The 14,642-nt window shown below is 46.9% G+C and overlaps 1 protein-coding gene across 37 annotated transcripts in view; it reads left to right on the forward strand.

The window, feature by feature from the left end:
- Positions 1-14,642, forward strand: part of PTK2 (protein tyrosine kinase 2) — a 189,603-nt gene that overhangs the window by 109,993 nt on the left and 64,968 nt on the right. For all 37 annotated transcript variants that reach the window (XR_011259146.1, XM_069600897.1, XM_069600909.1 and 34 more), the window contains 6 exons: positions 3,000-3,140; positions 3,885-3,962; positions 4,689-4,796; positions 6,797-6,914; positions 10,071-10,101; positions 13,341-13,393. Coding sequence is in view for 36 of the 37 variants with exons in the window: in XM_069600897.1 (XP_069456998.1) it covers positions 3,000-3,140; positions 3,885-3,962; positions 4,689-4,796; positions 6,797-6,914; positions 10,071-10,101; positions 13,341-13,393 (529 nt within the window). In the remaining variant the exon portion in view is untranslated. The remainder of the gene's footprint in view (positions 1-2,999; positions 3,141-3,884; positions 3,963-4,688; positions 4,797-6,796; positions 6,915-10,070; positions 10,102-13,340; positions 13,394-14,642) is intronic.

Below are 14,642 nucleotides of genomic sequence, written 5' to 3' on the forward strand. Positions count from 1 at the left end.
CACACACACATTGGAATATGACTCAGCTGTAAAAAGAAGGAAATCTTGCCATTTGCAGTAACATGGATGGTCCTTGAGGACGTTGTACTCAGTGAAGTCAGACGGAGAAAGACAAGTACTATATAACTTCACTTATATGAAAAGAAAAGGAAAAAACATCAAGCTCATAGATATAGAGAACAGGTGGTGGGACATGGGGAGAGTGAAATGGGTGCAGGGGTCACAAGGTGCAGACTTCTGGTTACAAGTAAGTCCCAAGGATGTGATGTAAAGCACGCTGACTGTAGTTATTAGCAGTGTGTCACGTACTTAAAAGTTTCTGGGAGAGTAGGTCTTAAAGGTGCTCATCACAAGAAAAAAAAGAGTGTAACTGAGATGGTGTGTTAACCAGACATTGTGGCAGTCAGTTCACAGTGTTGATGTATGCAAATATTGAATCGTTATGTTGTACACCTGGAGCTAATACGACCTTGTATGTCAGTTACAACTCAGTTTAGAAAAACACACTTGACACGCACTTGTTTACAGACCTACAGTTAGCATCTGGGAGAGGGGGAGATAGCGTAACTCCTCGATTCCTGTTTCTTAGTGTATTTTTCTTCTCTGGCATATTTTCTTTAGGATCATACTGACCTTCTCATCCAGGAGGCCCTCAGAGGCCATTGTTCTACTACGAGCAGCATCTGATAAATGTTAGGTTGACTAACATGGGATTATTTCTGTTGTTCAGAAGGCTGAATAGCAACAATTTCTGATGCTTCATCCTAGTAATACTGCCTTATTCTCTCTGTATATGGACTGGTTGAAAACCAACTAGCTGTCATTGATAGATGCCTTGTTTCAAACACAGAGAGGATATTGAAACCCTGTAAATAGGGAGGTATATTTATTAATATCAAGAGATTCTAGGGAGTCAGTTTTTGTAGAACTTTTTCCTTATTGAGAAAGAAGGAAAGAACTGATGCTTTCTAAGGCATCCTTCTTAGAAATGAATCTGGGGCTCCTCTCAGACAGCAAGCGTTTTCTAGTTCTTGCACAGCACTGGTGCTGTCTGTGAGATTTCTTGATCCTCTTGGGTGGCCCCATTGAAGCAGAGACCCTGAGAAAGCTTAGGTACTCACTCCTGACCAGGTGCCCCTCTTGGCTGGTGGAAAGCTGGGGTGTGACCCTGTGTCCGAGGAAGTTAGCCCTGAGTGGGTACACTAGCTTCTGCAGCTCCTGCAGCTGCTGCTCGGCACTGTGCCTTCCTGCACCTTAGCCTAGTGGCATGTAAAATGCACAGTGAGCCAAAGTGAAAACGATGGGCATTCAGCAAACATGACGTGTTTCCCCCAGATTCAGCTGGATGAGACAGATTCATAAAACTGTAGCTCAGACTGTCTGCTAACACTGCATAGTTACTACTTTCAATTGCCCAGTTACTCGGAAGTTTTCCTGCAGGTTCAGTGATCAGGTGTGCTGTTAGGTGACCCCATGCACGTCCTATGGCTGAGGGTTTTAGTAAAGAGGACAAGCCATCAACTGGACTCTGGTGTGGGGCAGGTGACTTCACCCCGGCTCGCCAGGGGCAGCGCACGGCCCTTTATGTCTCTGATATGGGGACACCGCAGCGGAAATGGCGAGAGGGGTGGAGCCGGAGAGGTTGGGCACCTCGAGGGACGTCGGGGTGCGGAGCCAATCAGCACGGTCTCGCTGGCCCGGCCACGGGGGAGGGAGGTTTTCTTGGCGGCCCATCAGGTTTCAGGTGTCGTGGAGATCTCAGGTGGGTGAATGTGATCCTGCAGAGGAGAGTTGGAGACTGTTTGCACAGCCTGGAGTCAGAACGGTGGTTGGACGCCATCTCAGCCATGGTGAGAGCGGCCCTTTGCAGGCCCTGGGTTCATGGCCAGAGCTTGGATGAGTTTTCTCCAAAATGCGCTCCCTGGATTTTTCTTTGCAGAGCGTCCATGTCTGACCACTCACGTTCTAGGCAACATCTGAGATTCAGTCCTTGCTGCCCTGGAACTCACTATGCTTCTCCTCAGTTTAGCGTCTGTGGTCTCTTCAGATCGCCTTGGATCCCACCCCTGTCTCGCCCGTCCGAGCCCTGGCCCTGGCTACAGCCAGCTGTCGGCCTCCTGTGCAGGCTTCTGCCCACGCAGATCTCCTGCAGCTGCTTTACCTGTGGGAGCACCTCGGCCCCGTGCCTGTAACTGCGGCTCTTGGGACGGACGTGCCGACCCGCCCTGTCTTCCTCACTTGTGGTGTGTGTGGCCCCCTGCGTGAGGTCTGCCTCCTGTGTCTCTCCTGTGACGGCATCTCCACCACGCCAGGTTGTCTTATTTTCACGTGCTTGTGTGTGTGTGCCCCGACGTGAGGTCCTCTGCACACTTCTGCACGGAACCTCCTCATTGCTGGGTCTTCACCTAGTTCTTTCATTATTCCTGAAGAATAACCTCTCAAAGGTTGTGGTTTTAAGGTATTTGATTTCTGTTTCAGAAAGGACGTGTCGACTCCCCGGGCAGTGTGGGGTGTGTAAGGGCTTTCATCCCCCTCCTCTGCTGACCGCAGGACCCCCCGTTCCGATGAGCCAGAGCTGAACTGTATACTTTAAAACAGCTGAAAGTGAAGTGTTAGTCACTCAGTCGTGTCCAACTCTTTGCAACCCTATGGACTGTAGCCCATCAGGCTCCTCTGACCATGGGATTCTCCAGGCAAGAATACTGGAGTGGGTTGCCATTTTCTTCTCCAGGAGATCTCCCGACCCAGGGATTGAACCTGGATCTCCTGCATTGCAGGCACATTTTTTTAAGCCACCAGATGGTATATTATATGTTGTGTGTATTTTACTATAATTATTTTTTAAAAAAGAAACAGAGCTCTGATAAATAATGATGTTTGGTGAATGTAGGTGGTATTACGTGGTGCTGGGGAAGAGATGTTCCTGGGTGTTAGGGGTTACTGCTGTGGTCTTCACTTACTGTTGACTCTGAAAAGATGTTTGTGATTTTATCACACAGGCCAAAACACTAAGAAAATTGATCCAACAAACATTTAGACAGTTTGCCAATCTTAACAGAGAAGAAAGTATTTTGAAGTTCTTTGAGATCCTCTCCCCAGTGTACAGATTTGATAAAGAATGCTTCAAGTGTGCCCTTGGTGTAAGTATGGGGACTTGTAGTAGGGGACTCGGTGGGCTCTCTCTGTCTTTTCCATGAATACCTCAGTTTCTGATTGGAATCTAATTGGTCACATGTTTAACATGAGAATATTTTACCACTGTAGAGTGGGAAAACAATACAAAAAGAAAATGTGTCAACGTGAGACTAAAACAATCCTTTTTTAATAGCATGCCTGTGTTCATATTTAGATTTATTTTAATCCCAGCCCAGCGATTCATTGATTAACTGTTGTCTCAGGGCTAGTTTACCTACTCAGATAATCTTCCCAAAGAAACTGTTGGCTTAAGGCTCACCGGAACGAGCTCAGTCTGTGTTTCTCTGCTCAGGCTCAGCAGATGCTGCACCCTGGAGTTGCACACGCACGTGTGCACGCTCAGTCGTGTCTGACGCTCTGTGCCTGGACTGTAGCCCACCAGGCTCCTCTGTCCGTGGGAATCTCCAGGCAAGAATCCTGGGGTGGGTTGCCATGCCCCCCTCCAGGGGATCTTCCCTGGAGGGATCGAACCTGAGTCTCTTGGTGTCTCCTGCACTGGCAGGCAGGTTCTCCACCACTAGTGCCACCAGGAAAGCCTGGAGTTGTACACATTTTGTATTATTTGATTACATAGATGAATAGAAGCGTGTCTAGCCCCCACTTTGGTCCTTTAACGTTTCATTGGTTCTTTATCTAAAATACCTCTTTTTCTTCCTGGTGCCTTTGCCGTCACCTGTTTCACCTTCAAGTCAAGCTGGATTATTTCAGTAGAGCTGGCGATTGGCCCTGAGGAAGGAATCAGTTACCTCACAGACAAGGGCTGCAATGTAAGTGTGCTTCAGTTCGGCAAGAAGGGGCTGGCACTTGTGGTGTCTGAGAGGAGGCCCTGTGTGGGCTGAGAGTCTTGAGTAAATGAGTGGGATTCAGCCCTGCAGACTGACGGCTGTCATGAAATGCTGGAGGGTGGGGACTGATGGGCACATTGTGTCTGCATGAGAAGAAAAGCCCACTCCTCTTGGGAAATGAGCAGAGTCTCTGGTGGTGTGTCCATGTGGAAGGGTCCTTCAGATGCCCACTGTCTCCCCAGCACCAAAACCCTCAGAAGAACCCCAGAACAGGTCAGAGACGTTCCTTGCTCATGGTGTGTTGGGAGTGGGCACGGGTCCCTCTTGCTGAGAGAAGCGGGGCAGAATGCTCCCTGAGACCGAGACTGTCACCGGGAGAGTCAGGTCAGGGGCTCCCTCCCTCCTCCTCTGTGTGTCTTCGTGCTGGGGCACGGGCACCCCCTCATCCAGCCCTTGAAGGGGAAGCGCACCTCTGCCTCCACGAGCACAGAGGACAGACACATCCTTGACCGTGAGGTGAGCAGGCGGCCCTGGCAGGTCCTTGCCAACTCCTCAGAGCGAGAAAGGCCCCCTCCTCCTGGGCGAGGTAGACAGTCAGGCTCCCCAGACACCCTGTCAGTGGGGTGGGGTGGGGACCACGGAAATTACACAGAATAGTGCATGAGTGTCTGGCATCTGTGGTCAAATGTTTGCCTTTTCTTCCCAAAGCCCACACACCTGGCCGACTTCAACCAAGTGCAGACCATCCAGTATTCAAACAGTGAAGACAAGGACAGGAAAGGGACGCTGCAACTGAAGATCGCAGGGGCGCCTGAGGTAAGGGGGATAAAGGAGATAGCCTCTGCTCATGCTGTGTCTATTCAGTCCTGTCCGACTGTGCGACCCTAGGCCCGTAGCCCGCCAGGCTCCTCTGTTGATGGGATTCTCCAGGCAGGATTACTGGAGTGGATTGCCATATCCTGAAACAATCATTATTTCTAAACTAGCCCTTTATTAAAATGACTGTTTCAGGATACAGATGAAGTTTTCATGGATCATCAGAATCACAGCTTTCTCTTATGTAATGAGCATCACATAACAAATGTGTGTGTTTGTGCTCAGTTGCTCAGTCACGTCCGACTCTTTGCAACCCCATGGACTGTACCCCGCCAGGCTCCTCTGTCCATGGGGATTCTCCAGGCAAGAATACTGGAGTGAGTTGTCATTTCCTCCTCAAGGGGATCTTGCCAAGGGCTCAAATTTGTGTTTCCTGCTTGGCAGGCAGATTCTTTACTGCTGAACCTCCTAGGAAACCCTGCATAACAAATTGTTGTTTAGTCGCTAAGTTGTGTCCAACTCTTTGTGACCCCATGGGCTGCAGCATGCCAGGCTTCTCTCTCCTTCACTGTCTTGCAGAGTTTGCTTGAATCCATGTCCATTGAGTTGGTGATGCCATCCAACCATCTCATCCTTTGCTGCCCTCTTCTTTTTTTGCCTTTGTCTTTCCCAGCATCAGGGTCTTTTCCAGTGAGTCAGTTCTTCGCATCAGGTGGCCAAAGTATTGGAGCTTCAGCATCAGTCCTTCCAATGAATATTCAGGGTTGATTTTCTTTAGAATTCATTGATTGATTTGATCTCCTTGCTGTCCAAGGGACTCTTAAGAGTCTATTCCAGCACCATAGTTCAAAAGCGTCAGTTCACTTAAAAACTAATGTAGTCTTTCTGTGGAAAAACGAATATTATGAAAATCAACCTCTTAAAATTATATAAATTCTGTAAGCTGTGCTACTGCCTAATTTCCTGGACGGTGTTGTATGTGACTCTCACTGTGGGGGCAGGGGCGGGGAGCGGCACACGCACAGGTTTGCTTCTGCATGAAGCCCATGTGGGCGCTCCCCTGGCCCCACTCGCACCCCTGGGCTCCACACTGCTGCCGCCCCCGCTGAGGCGGGTTTGTTCGCGAGGCTTCTCTCATCTCGTTCTTGCCCCTCCTGCTTTGGAATCCTGGCATTTCTGAGGCTCCGGGCAGTACATTCAATTCTCAGAATTAAACCAATGATGCCATGAAATATTGAAACCTTCAAATTTCCTGAAAATCTCTCAGTAATTTCCTGTCCACATCATGATTTTCAGGCTGTCCTCCTTTTTGTTTGCTGCCCCCAAACAATACTTAGGATGATGCAGGCGAGCTGAGTTGTTCCTTTAGAAAGAAGTTATGAACAGTATGTGAGTTGGGACGTAATTGTGTTTGAAAGGAAAAATACCACTCTGATTATCTCCTGGATAACATTTAATGACAGGTCTTTTAGGAAATGTATCATAATTGTGTGTTTTGCCTTGAAAAAAGTGATTTCTAAGCTCTTAGGTAGAGCATGCTCTGCATGCTCAAAATAATGAAATTCCACTAATTTTCTTTAAGGTTAGAAAAATTATGATGGATGGTTGATAAAAATCTAGTCCACACTTGTCTAGTTTCTAAAAGAAGCCATAATTGAGCTTACTAATTTTCTAAATTCTTAATTAGAATATGCCTAAGGGGCCAGACCTTCTGTAGGAAACATTTTTTTTTCCCCACCTCTTTTTGTTCTAGAAAGTGACTCTAAGCGATTTAAGTGTCTTTCTCTTTTTTTGTCTGGCTTTGCCTTCTGTCACACATTCTAGGAATAAGATCCTTAAATACCACGCTCCCTTCTCACTGAGACCTGATGACAGATCTTGTCTCACTCCCACTCTTCTCTGGGCTCAAGTGCGTCTCGATCTGATGTCACGGCACAGCTGGCCCTCTGAGGAGCGGAAGGAACAATGACCGCTCTCTCTGGCTCTTCTCCCCTGTCCAGCCCCTGACGGTTACAGCCCCGTCCCTGACCATCGCCGAGAACATGGCCGACCTGATCGACGGGTACTGCCGCCTGGTGCACGGGGCCACACAGTCCTTCATCATCCGGCCCCAGAAAGGTGAGCCGCCCCCTGCCTTAGCCTACTCCACGCGGCTGCCAGGCTCGCCCGCAGCCCAAGCCCTTCCTTCAGGTCACTCTGAACGTGAAGAGCAAACAAATAATTCAGCTGAGCAAATCTGTATTCCTGCTTTTCTAGGGCAGCGACTCAGCTCACAGCCTACGAGCTGGGTTTGGATAGAGCTTAAAGGACACATGGTTTGTGTTCAGACCCTTTTGATTTGAGCGACAGCCTTAAAGTATTGTCTTAGTTACCATTAGTGTTTTTTTAATAAACTTTTGGGATTATGTTCAAGGGATTTTTTTTTAAGTCCCTATGACTCATAAAGTCTCTTTCCTATTTTTTGTTAAAGCTCTCAAAAGCTTAGAGCAGTCAGAGAACAAACTCAGTCTGAAGCATGATGTATTGAATCCTTGGAATGGGGCTGAGTCTCTGCAGCCTTTTGCAGAGGGTTAAGATGCAGTGTTTCTGAGGGTTTAGATTTCTGAAACAAAGCAGGAAAAAACCAGGCTTTGGAATTACATTGACCGATGGGTTCATATCATGAGCGCATGCCATCTGCTAAGTACTTAGCTTCCTGTGCCTCAGTTCCATCCAGGAAGGTGAGAAGAGTGGTACTTGCTTCTGTGGTCTCCGCGGGAAGCAGGGTGGGAATGGCCTCCTGTTGGAGGCGGCTCAGGGCACCTACAGTGTCACAGACTTCAGAGCTGCTGCTCGATCCCATGTGATCGTGACTGCACTGGATGAGCCTTGGCTTGGGGACTTCTCGTCCTTAAGGAGGAGCAGCACCTGCTTTGTAGCATGGGAGGTGGGTCCAGGTCCACAGTCGTCCCCGTCACGCTGCCGCTCCGGGCAGGTGGACGCAAGATCCCTGCCAGCACTCCCCCACTCCCGCCGTGGGAAGGACGATCAGAGGAGGAGTCGGGGAGACGTGAGGGACACAGATGAGGCCCCGCACTCCTGGTGTAGACACTGCAGAGTCCTGCAGCCCAGCGGTCCAGTTCTCTGTGCTGACAGCAGGTGGAGGGCATGGGGGTGGGGGATGAAGCAGAGGCATCGCTGGGACCTTTGTTTAAACCTTTGTTAGTGTCAGGATGTCATACTCTGAGAACAGTATCTAAAGCCATCAGCCAAAAGGCAAGTAAGTACATGAATTCTAGGACATAAATAATCTGGCAGAACTTTTTTTCCACCATGATCAAAGAAATAAAATCTATTTATTTATTTTCCCCCTAAAATGGAGTGTGTGTTATGATAGCTTTTTTAATGTGAAATACAGTAAGGAAGTTGCTTTTGGAGATATCTAAAGACTCCTCTCATTTAAAATTTTTGCATTCATGAGCTCTTGAGTTTTCATTTTGTGCTTTAAAAGAAGAGCATTGTTTAAATGTTTTAGGAAAGTTGCTTCACATAAAGATAGTATTCTGTTAAAAATGTTAAATGTACTATAGCACCTGTCTTCTTTTTGGTAAATAATTGTTTCATTTCACCCTAATTTACCAAAATATTGTTCATCAATTTGTTGGTATATGAAAAAATAACATTCAGACATTAGGCATTAAATGTTTGAAGCTTTAACATCTTCTTGGGTTGGTTTTTAGTTGACTTTTTTCCCTTGTTGGAAGAAATATTTCGATATCAAATCTCATGAAATGAGACGTATTAAATTCTTCATTCATATGAAGACAGCATAAATGAAATCACTTCTCATAAAAATCTAGTAAGTCCGAGGCTTTTATCAATTTTATGTGGTCTTTATAGAATTAATTGTTAAGCCTGATAATTTACTTTATTCTAAATCACAGCATATGTACTTGTGACTGTTTTATAATAGATTCCTAAAGTGAAGTTATATTGCCTAATTGAAATAATATTTAAAGTCACATGTTTTTAATGGATTATAATTAGAAATATGTGGACAGGAGCACATGTACACTTTGTAATTTAGTTTCTTAAAATTTCAAATAAGTGTAAAATATGTTTCTGCAACTCTAAAGCACCATTTTCCTGGTACATGCTTTAAGGAACAGTTGCATACACACACATCTGTTCTCTCTAGGTTATGAACTGCTTCATGGTAAGCAACATGCATGTGTTTGTGAGTGTGACGGTTCTAAGTGATGTCTAAGTTCGACAGATGAGTGCTGATGTGCCCAGGTGTGCTTTGTTAAAAGGCTCCGTGATCCACCATAATTGCTTCAGTTTAGAAAGTGCTTTTATAGGTGGTATCACTGGGGCAGAAAACTCTTAAGAGTCACAAGCCACGTGCCCGAACCAGCTTCCACCAGAGTTGCTGTGTGACCCCTGGCCTTCTTGTGGGGCCTTATCTAACTTTTCCTTTAATTTAGAGAAAACTCAGTGGCAGTTTTTCAATTTTTGGTTAAATTCTCCTCAGAGGAAAGACTTGTGCAAATTAGGGTCATAATTTCATATTACCAAGACAAGAGTAACCCTTTTCCCGGGGAGCCAGGGGACTGGTGGGACAGCTTTACCACCAGGTTAATCCAGATAAGAGAGATTAAACCAGGGGCTCCGTGCTTCCTGGTTCACTAAGGACGGGTGGAGAGTGCGTCTCCTCAGCCCCTGAGCAAGTCCTGAGCTCCCCTGTGATGCCCCGGCTGGAGCCCAGCCATCATGGTGGGGGGTCGGTCCCCATGTAGGGGCCCTAGCACCTCCCCAGCTGCATCCCTGCGCCTCCTCAGGCTCTGAGGCTGCTGGCCCCTCGGCTGCCCGGGACCCACGTTCCTCTGGCAGCTACAGAGCTGGTGGGTTTGTTTCCTTTGAATTTCTGTGTTCCCTATATAGGTTTTGGAGTAGCCAAACCTATGCAGGGTGTTCAGTCTTTGTAAAGAATGTTGGCTTTGATTGTGAAAAATTCTTTCTTCTCTAATATCTCCTGGGAAGAACAGCTTTCTTCTGTTTATCCCTTAGCCTGATTTTGAGAGGCAATGCCTTTCCTATAGTCTGCACCTGTAGACAGCACGTTTGTCATAAATACTGAAAATAAAGCTGTGATAACCCATCACAGGCATATAACAGCTTCTTTTAAAGGGTTGTTGCTAAAATTCTGGGAGAGGACTCGTCTTCTTTCTCTGGTTTCTATATGCAGTCTTTTCCAAGGGAGCCTTATTTCTCTCTCTCCATTTTTTCCCACAGAAGGTGAACGGGCTTTGCCATCGATACCAAAGTAAGTACCACTCTGTGTGCCTTGGTACTCCGTTGCATTAGAGACTGAAAGTCTCCATGCTGTATTTTACATTTGCCTGAGTAATCAAATTTCTACGTGTATGGTTAGGAAATCAGGAAACAAGTTATTTCCAGAAAGAAATCAGTGGTGAATCATCTAAAGTATTTAGGTTTGTTGTTGTTGTTGTTGTTTTAATTCATTTATTTTTTATTGAAGGATAATTGCTTTACAAGTATTTAGGTTTAGTCAGAAGTGTAAAGTGAATCTTCCCCTGAAGTTCAGTAAGAAGCTCAAGAATAGTAGTGATAACAGGAGAGAGGTCTGTTCTCAGATGGTTACTATATAGGCGATGACAGTCTGCATAGAGACCTGAAAGTCAGTACCGTTCTGGCTATTTTACAAGTGAGAAAATTAAAGATATGCAACTTACGTCAATTTTAAAGTGTGTTTGTGTCACGGATTTCATAGTAGATACTTTAATCTGTAAAAGTAAAGAAGGCCCGAGCTTCTCTGTCCTCAGCCAGTGTGCTAGGGATTGGGGAGCAGATGAAAGGCAGCACGCTCACAGTAAGATCTGCAGCTGGGTGCCGAGAGCTCAGAGGGAGGGACTTGAGGAGACGGCCCTGGCACTGCACGAGGGCTAAGGGAGCAGAGCCCGGGCGCCTCTCACCTGTCACTCCCTGTCCTCCACCGCCAGTCCCTACCAGTCTCTCCCTTTCTGCTTCTGAACTGTCAGGCCCGTGCGCTTCACCTGCCCACCGCCATCCCCGGTTGTCAGCTGTTAGCACCTGTCTGGGCTCTGCTAGCAGACTCCTGTGTCGGGGTCCCCTGGACCACCTCTTGCAGGGATTCTCCAGAAGGAATGCCCAGGACTCGGCGCACAAAGGCTTTCGTGGCTGCGATGCGTGACAGCCCAGGAAGATCGCAGCGGCGTGGGGCCCAGAGGGGCCGGCAGCCCCAGGGGCCCACTCTCAGGGGCGCAGGCAGGACACGTGGAGAGTGGTCTCCCAGGGAAGCTCGTGAGAGACTCGGCGCCCCGACTTCATGCGGGCCTGGTCACGTGTGCACCCTGTGCTTGACGTGTGCCCATATCATGGGCTGTATGATTTGCACCATTGGTCTCAGGACAGGGAGCCTTCCTGATGAGTAGGGATGGTGGCAGCCCTCCTTGACACCAGCCAGGGGCTACCCTCAGGGGACAGCGCCTCAGACCCCTGGCTCCCATCCTCTGCACGCCTCTGCCAGTCTTCTCTGCAGCATTGGGAGAGAGTGTTCCTCTCAAAGCCCTGTGTGGATCCTGCTGCTCTTAGATAAATGCCCACATCCTTCAGCTGGCTGGGGAGAGGCTGTGTGGCCTCTCCAGCCTCGCTTCTGCTCCTGCGCTCAAGCTTCAGCCACACTGAACTCCCTTTGGCTCCTGGAGCCCACGTCCTTCAGGGCCCTGCTCAGGTCTCACCCCGCATCACCTCATCTGAAAACCCCCATCACCCCAGTCCCGGAAGCAGCCCTGTGTTTTTCTGTAACTTATCTGGAGTAACAGTCACCTCTCTGCTGTTCTCACCCTCGGGCTTCACTGATGGCCTGTGGCGTGTAGACCTGACATGGGACGGTATCTGGCACCCAGTAAGTACACAGTAGCTGGGCAGGCGAGTGGTGGGGTGGGTGAGACCATGTCTCTCAGCTTTTAGGCATTGTTTCACAAACCCAACAACATTTAATAGATATGTATTAGTGTTATGAATTAATGAATATTAATTTATTAAAATCATTGTTTATTAATTATTAAAATCAGGCAAGGAATTAGTGCTCATGATATCTTCAGTTGTAGAAAGTCTTTGAGAGATGACTTTGTGGATTAAATGCACAGGAATTGTAAATAGAGATGTAAAAGTGAGGAGTAAGGGAGTAGGTTAGAAGTGCTAACAGATACTAGAAAGGAGCAGAATTGTGTTGTTACCACTGATCAGAGAGGTGCTTGTGAGCAGGTTGATTCAGAAGAGTGCCCCAGCCCACAGCAGAGGACGACCCGGCATGCTGTCTGCGGGACAGAGGCAGAGAACTGTGGCCTGTGTGTTAGGAATGCGCACCTGTGACCTCCCGATAAATGCAGTTGAGAGGGGGTTACGATCAGTCAGGTGGCTGCAGTGGAGGAGGAGCTGGTGGTTTGTTAGAACACTCTGGTTAAACTTTTATAATGGACATACCACTTCAAACGTGTAGCAAATTCAGTAAAAGAACTGAAGTGTGTGGCTTTGTGCCATAAACTTCCCTGGTCGCTCAGTTGGTAAAGAATCCACCTGCAATGCAGAAGACCCAGGTTCAATCCCTGGGTCAGGAAGATGCCCTGGAGAAGGGAATGGCTACCCACTCCAGTATTCTTGCCTGGAGAACCCCATGGACAGCAGAGTCTGGTGTCGCAGAGAGTGAGACAGGACTGAGCGACTGACACTTCCTAGAGGTTGTACAGTTGCACACTGACTATTTCTAGCTCTCAAAAGGGATAGATTAAGCTCCAGGATTTCCAGTATAAATTGTGTTTACTAAGGAGAATCCCTGTTCATTACTTCTAGAGTAAATGTTTATGTATCAGAAAAAAAGTTTTCTTTTATGAAAAGACCAAAATAATTTTGACACCTGAAAACTGTAGGGTTCCTTTTTCCTCTCTGTTTTATGCTTTTTCAAAAAGTTTGAATTGAACCATACTTGGACTTTTTTTTTTTAATGTGCTTAAAACCTTTGGCCAAAATGTCACTTTACGTGGATGTATGTGTAAAACACTACCATTGTTGAGCCATGTCATGAAACAAATAATCTGATGTGTTAACCTTACCTGTGCCAGTCTGTAAATAATGACGGTATGTGTCACCGTCCTGCCTGCTCTTGGGCACGCTCTAAACGGCGGCAGGGCCAGTGCTGTGTCCAGAGCACTCCTCAGTCGCGGGCGTCTCCCCTTGGCAGCCCAGCATCTAAAGTAATTCAAGCCACGTGCACCACGTTCAGTAGTGTTGTGGTTCAGCGTTCCTTCCTCGTCGGTCTGCACTTCTGGTCTTTAAAACATTGAAGCAGGCTTTAAGGACCTCGGGTGGTAGAATCTGGTATTTCACAAAGTCACCCTCTGGACTGTGCTGTCTCCCTGGGAGAGGGCACAGCCGTCCTGGTTCTGGGCAGCTGACGTGCACGTGAATGCCAGCAGCGTACTCTGGAGAGTGGGGCGCTCACACTTTGCACCTCTGTTCCAGGCTGGCCAACAGCGAGAAGCAGGGCGTGCGCACCCATGCGGTCTCCGTGTCAGGTAAGAGGCCGCGCGGGTGGCAGGGGGGTGCCCACAGCGGTGGGAGGGGGCCCCACGTGTCTGACCTCTGCTCATTCTTATGAGGATTACATCTTTCTAGGCTAGCTTATGAACATTAAGGATTAAAGTTATTTAATTTTTAAAACTTAAAAATAACTTTAAAATTTGTATAGTTTTACAGTAGTAGATTACTCACAAATTACTTAGAATTTCAAGTTATGTTTCAGTTTTAATGCCATGTTAATTATATTTAGAGTGAAAATGTTTGCTTTCAAAGCTGCCATTATAATTTATGCTTGCAGTTCAGAAGTTAACGTGATATGCTTTGTATATTTATTATTTTTTGAAGTTCAAGAGATGTGGAATATTTTTAAACAGCTTTTTTTGTTAACAGTTAACATAAAATGGTGTTTGATTATTGCTTTTTAAAAAATATAGTTAAGATATTGACATAAACATCATCTTAACTATTTACTGGTGTGATGAGCATGGTGTGCTTTCTCTGATATGTTTCTCAAAATACATGTACCTTTTCCCCCCATTAAAAAATGTAGAAAATAGAGGAAAGGTGGGAAAAAGCATCTTCTATGGACCCAGGTTTGACATCTTAAAATACATATGCCGTACATGTGTATGTATCCATGTAGATATACACATGTATATCCATATGCACATATATATAGTATGTTCTCATCTGTGTCACATTTCTGAAATAACAGTTTCCTAAACCTACTGTCTGACAGTCTGACTTAAAAGAAGTCTAATTCCTGTTAGTTTAATTTACCTTGAGTGAATTTTTACCTATAATTTAGTTTTATGTATTTGCCTAGTTGATGACTGAATTATTTGTTAATGTTCCAGCATACAAATATAATTGCTTATTTTTTTTATCATCCACAAACATCCCACAACCCCCTTGTCAAGAAATATTTGTGTTGGTATTCATGCTTTTATGCTTAGCAGAGGTGCTCTAGTGAGGAACCTCGTGGGGCAGGTGTGTGGGGGAGCCCTGCGGCTCAGGAGCCAACCCCTTTCTGATGTGGGGAGAGGCCTGTTCAGTGCCACAGCTTGTGCTGCCGGGCGGTGCCGGACTCAGCCAGGGTGACGTGCAGGGGCTGAGTAGCTCAGCATCTCCAGTCTGCGGCGGCGCAGGAGATTTGGCAGGTGGGGAGCAGGCCTTCCGGGGTTGTGATCTAGTTGGAGAGAGAGGTTACCGCCTGCCCGAGTGGCCCAGTGGTGGAGGACTCTG

Source organism: Ovis canadensis, chromosome 9 (assembly GCF_042477335.2).
Source record: "Ovis canadensis isolate MfBH-ARS-UI-01 breed Bighorn chromosome 9, ARS-UI_OviCan_v2, whole genome shotgun sequence".
In the NCBI taxonomy this organism is placed as follows: Eukaryota; Metazoa; Chordata; class Mammalia; order Artiodactyla; family Bovidae; genus Ovis; species Ovis canadensis.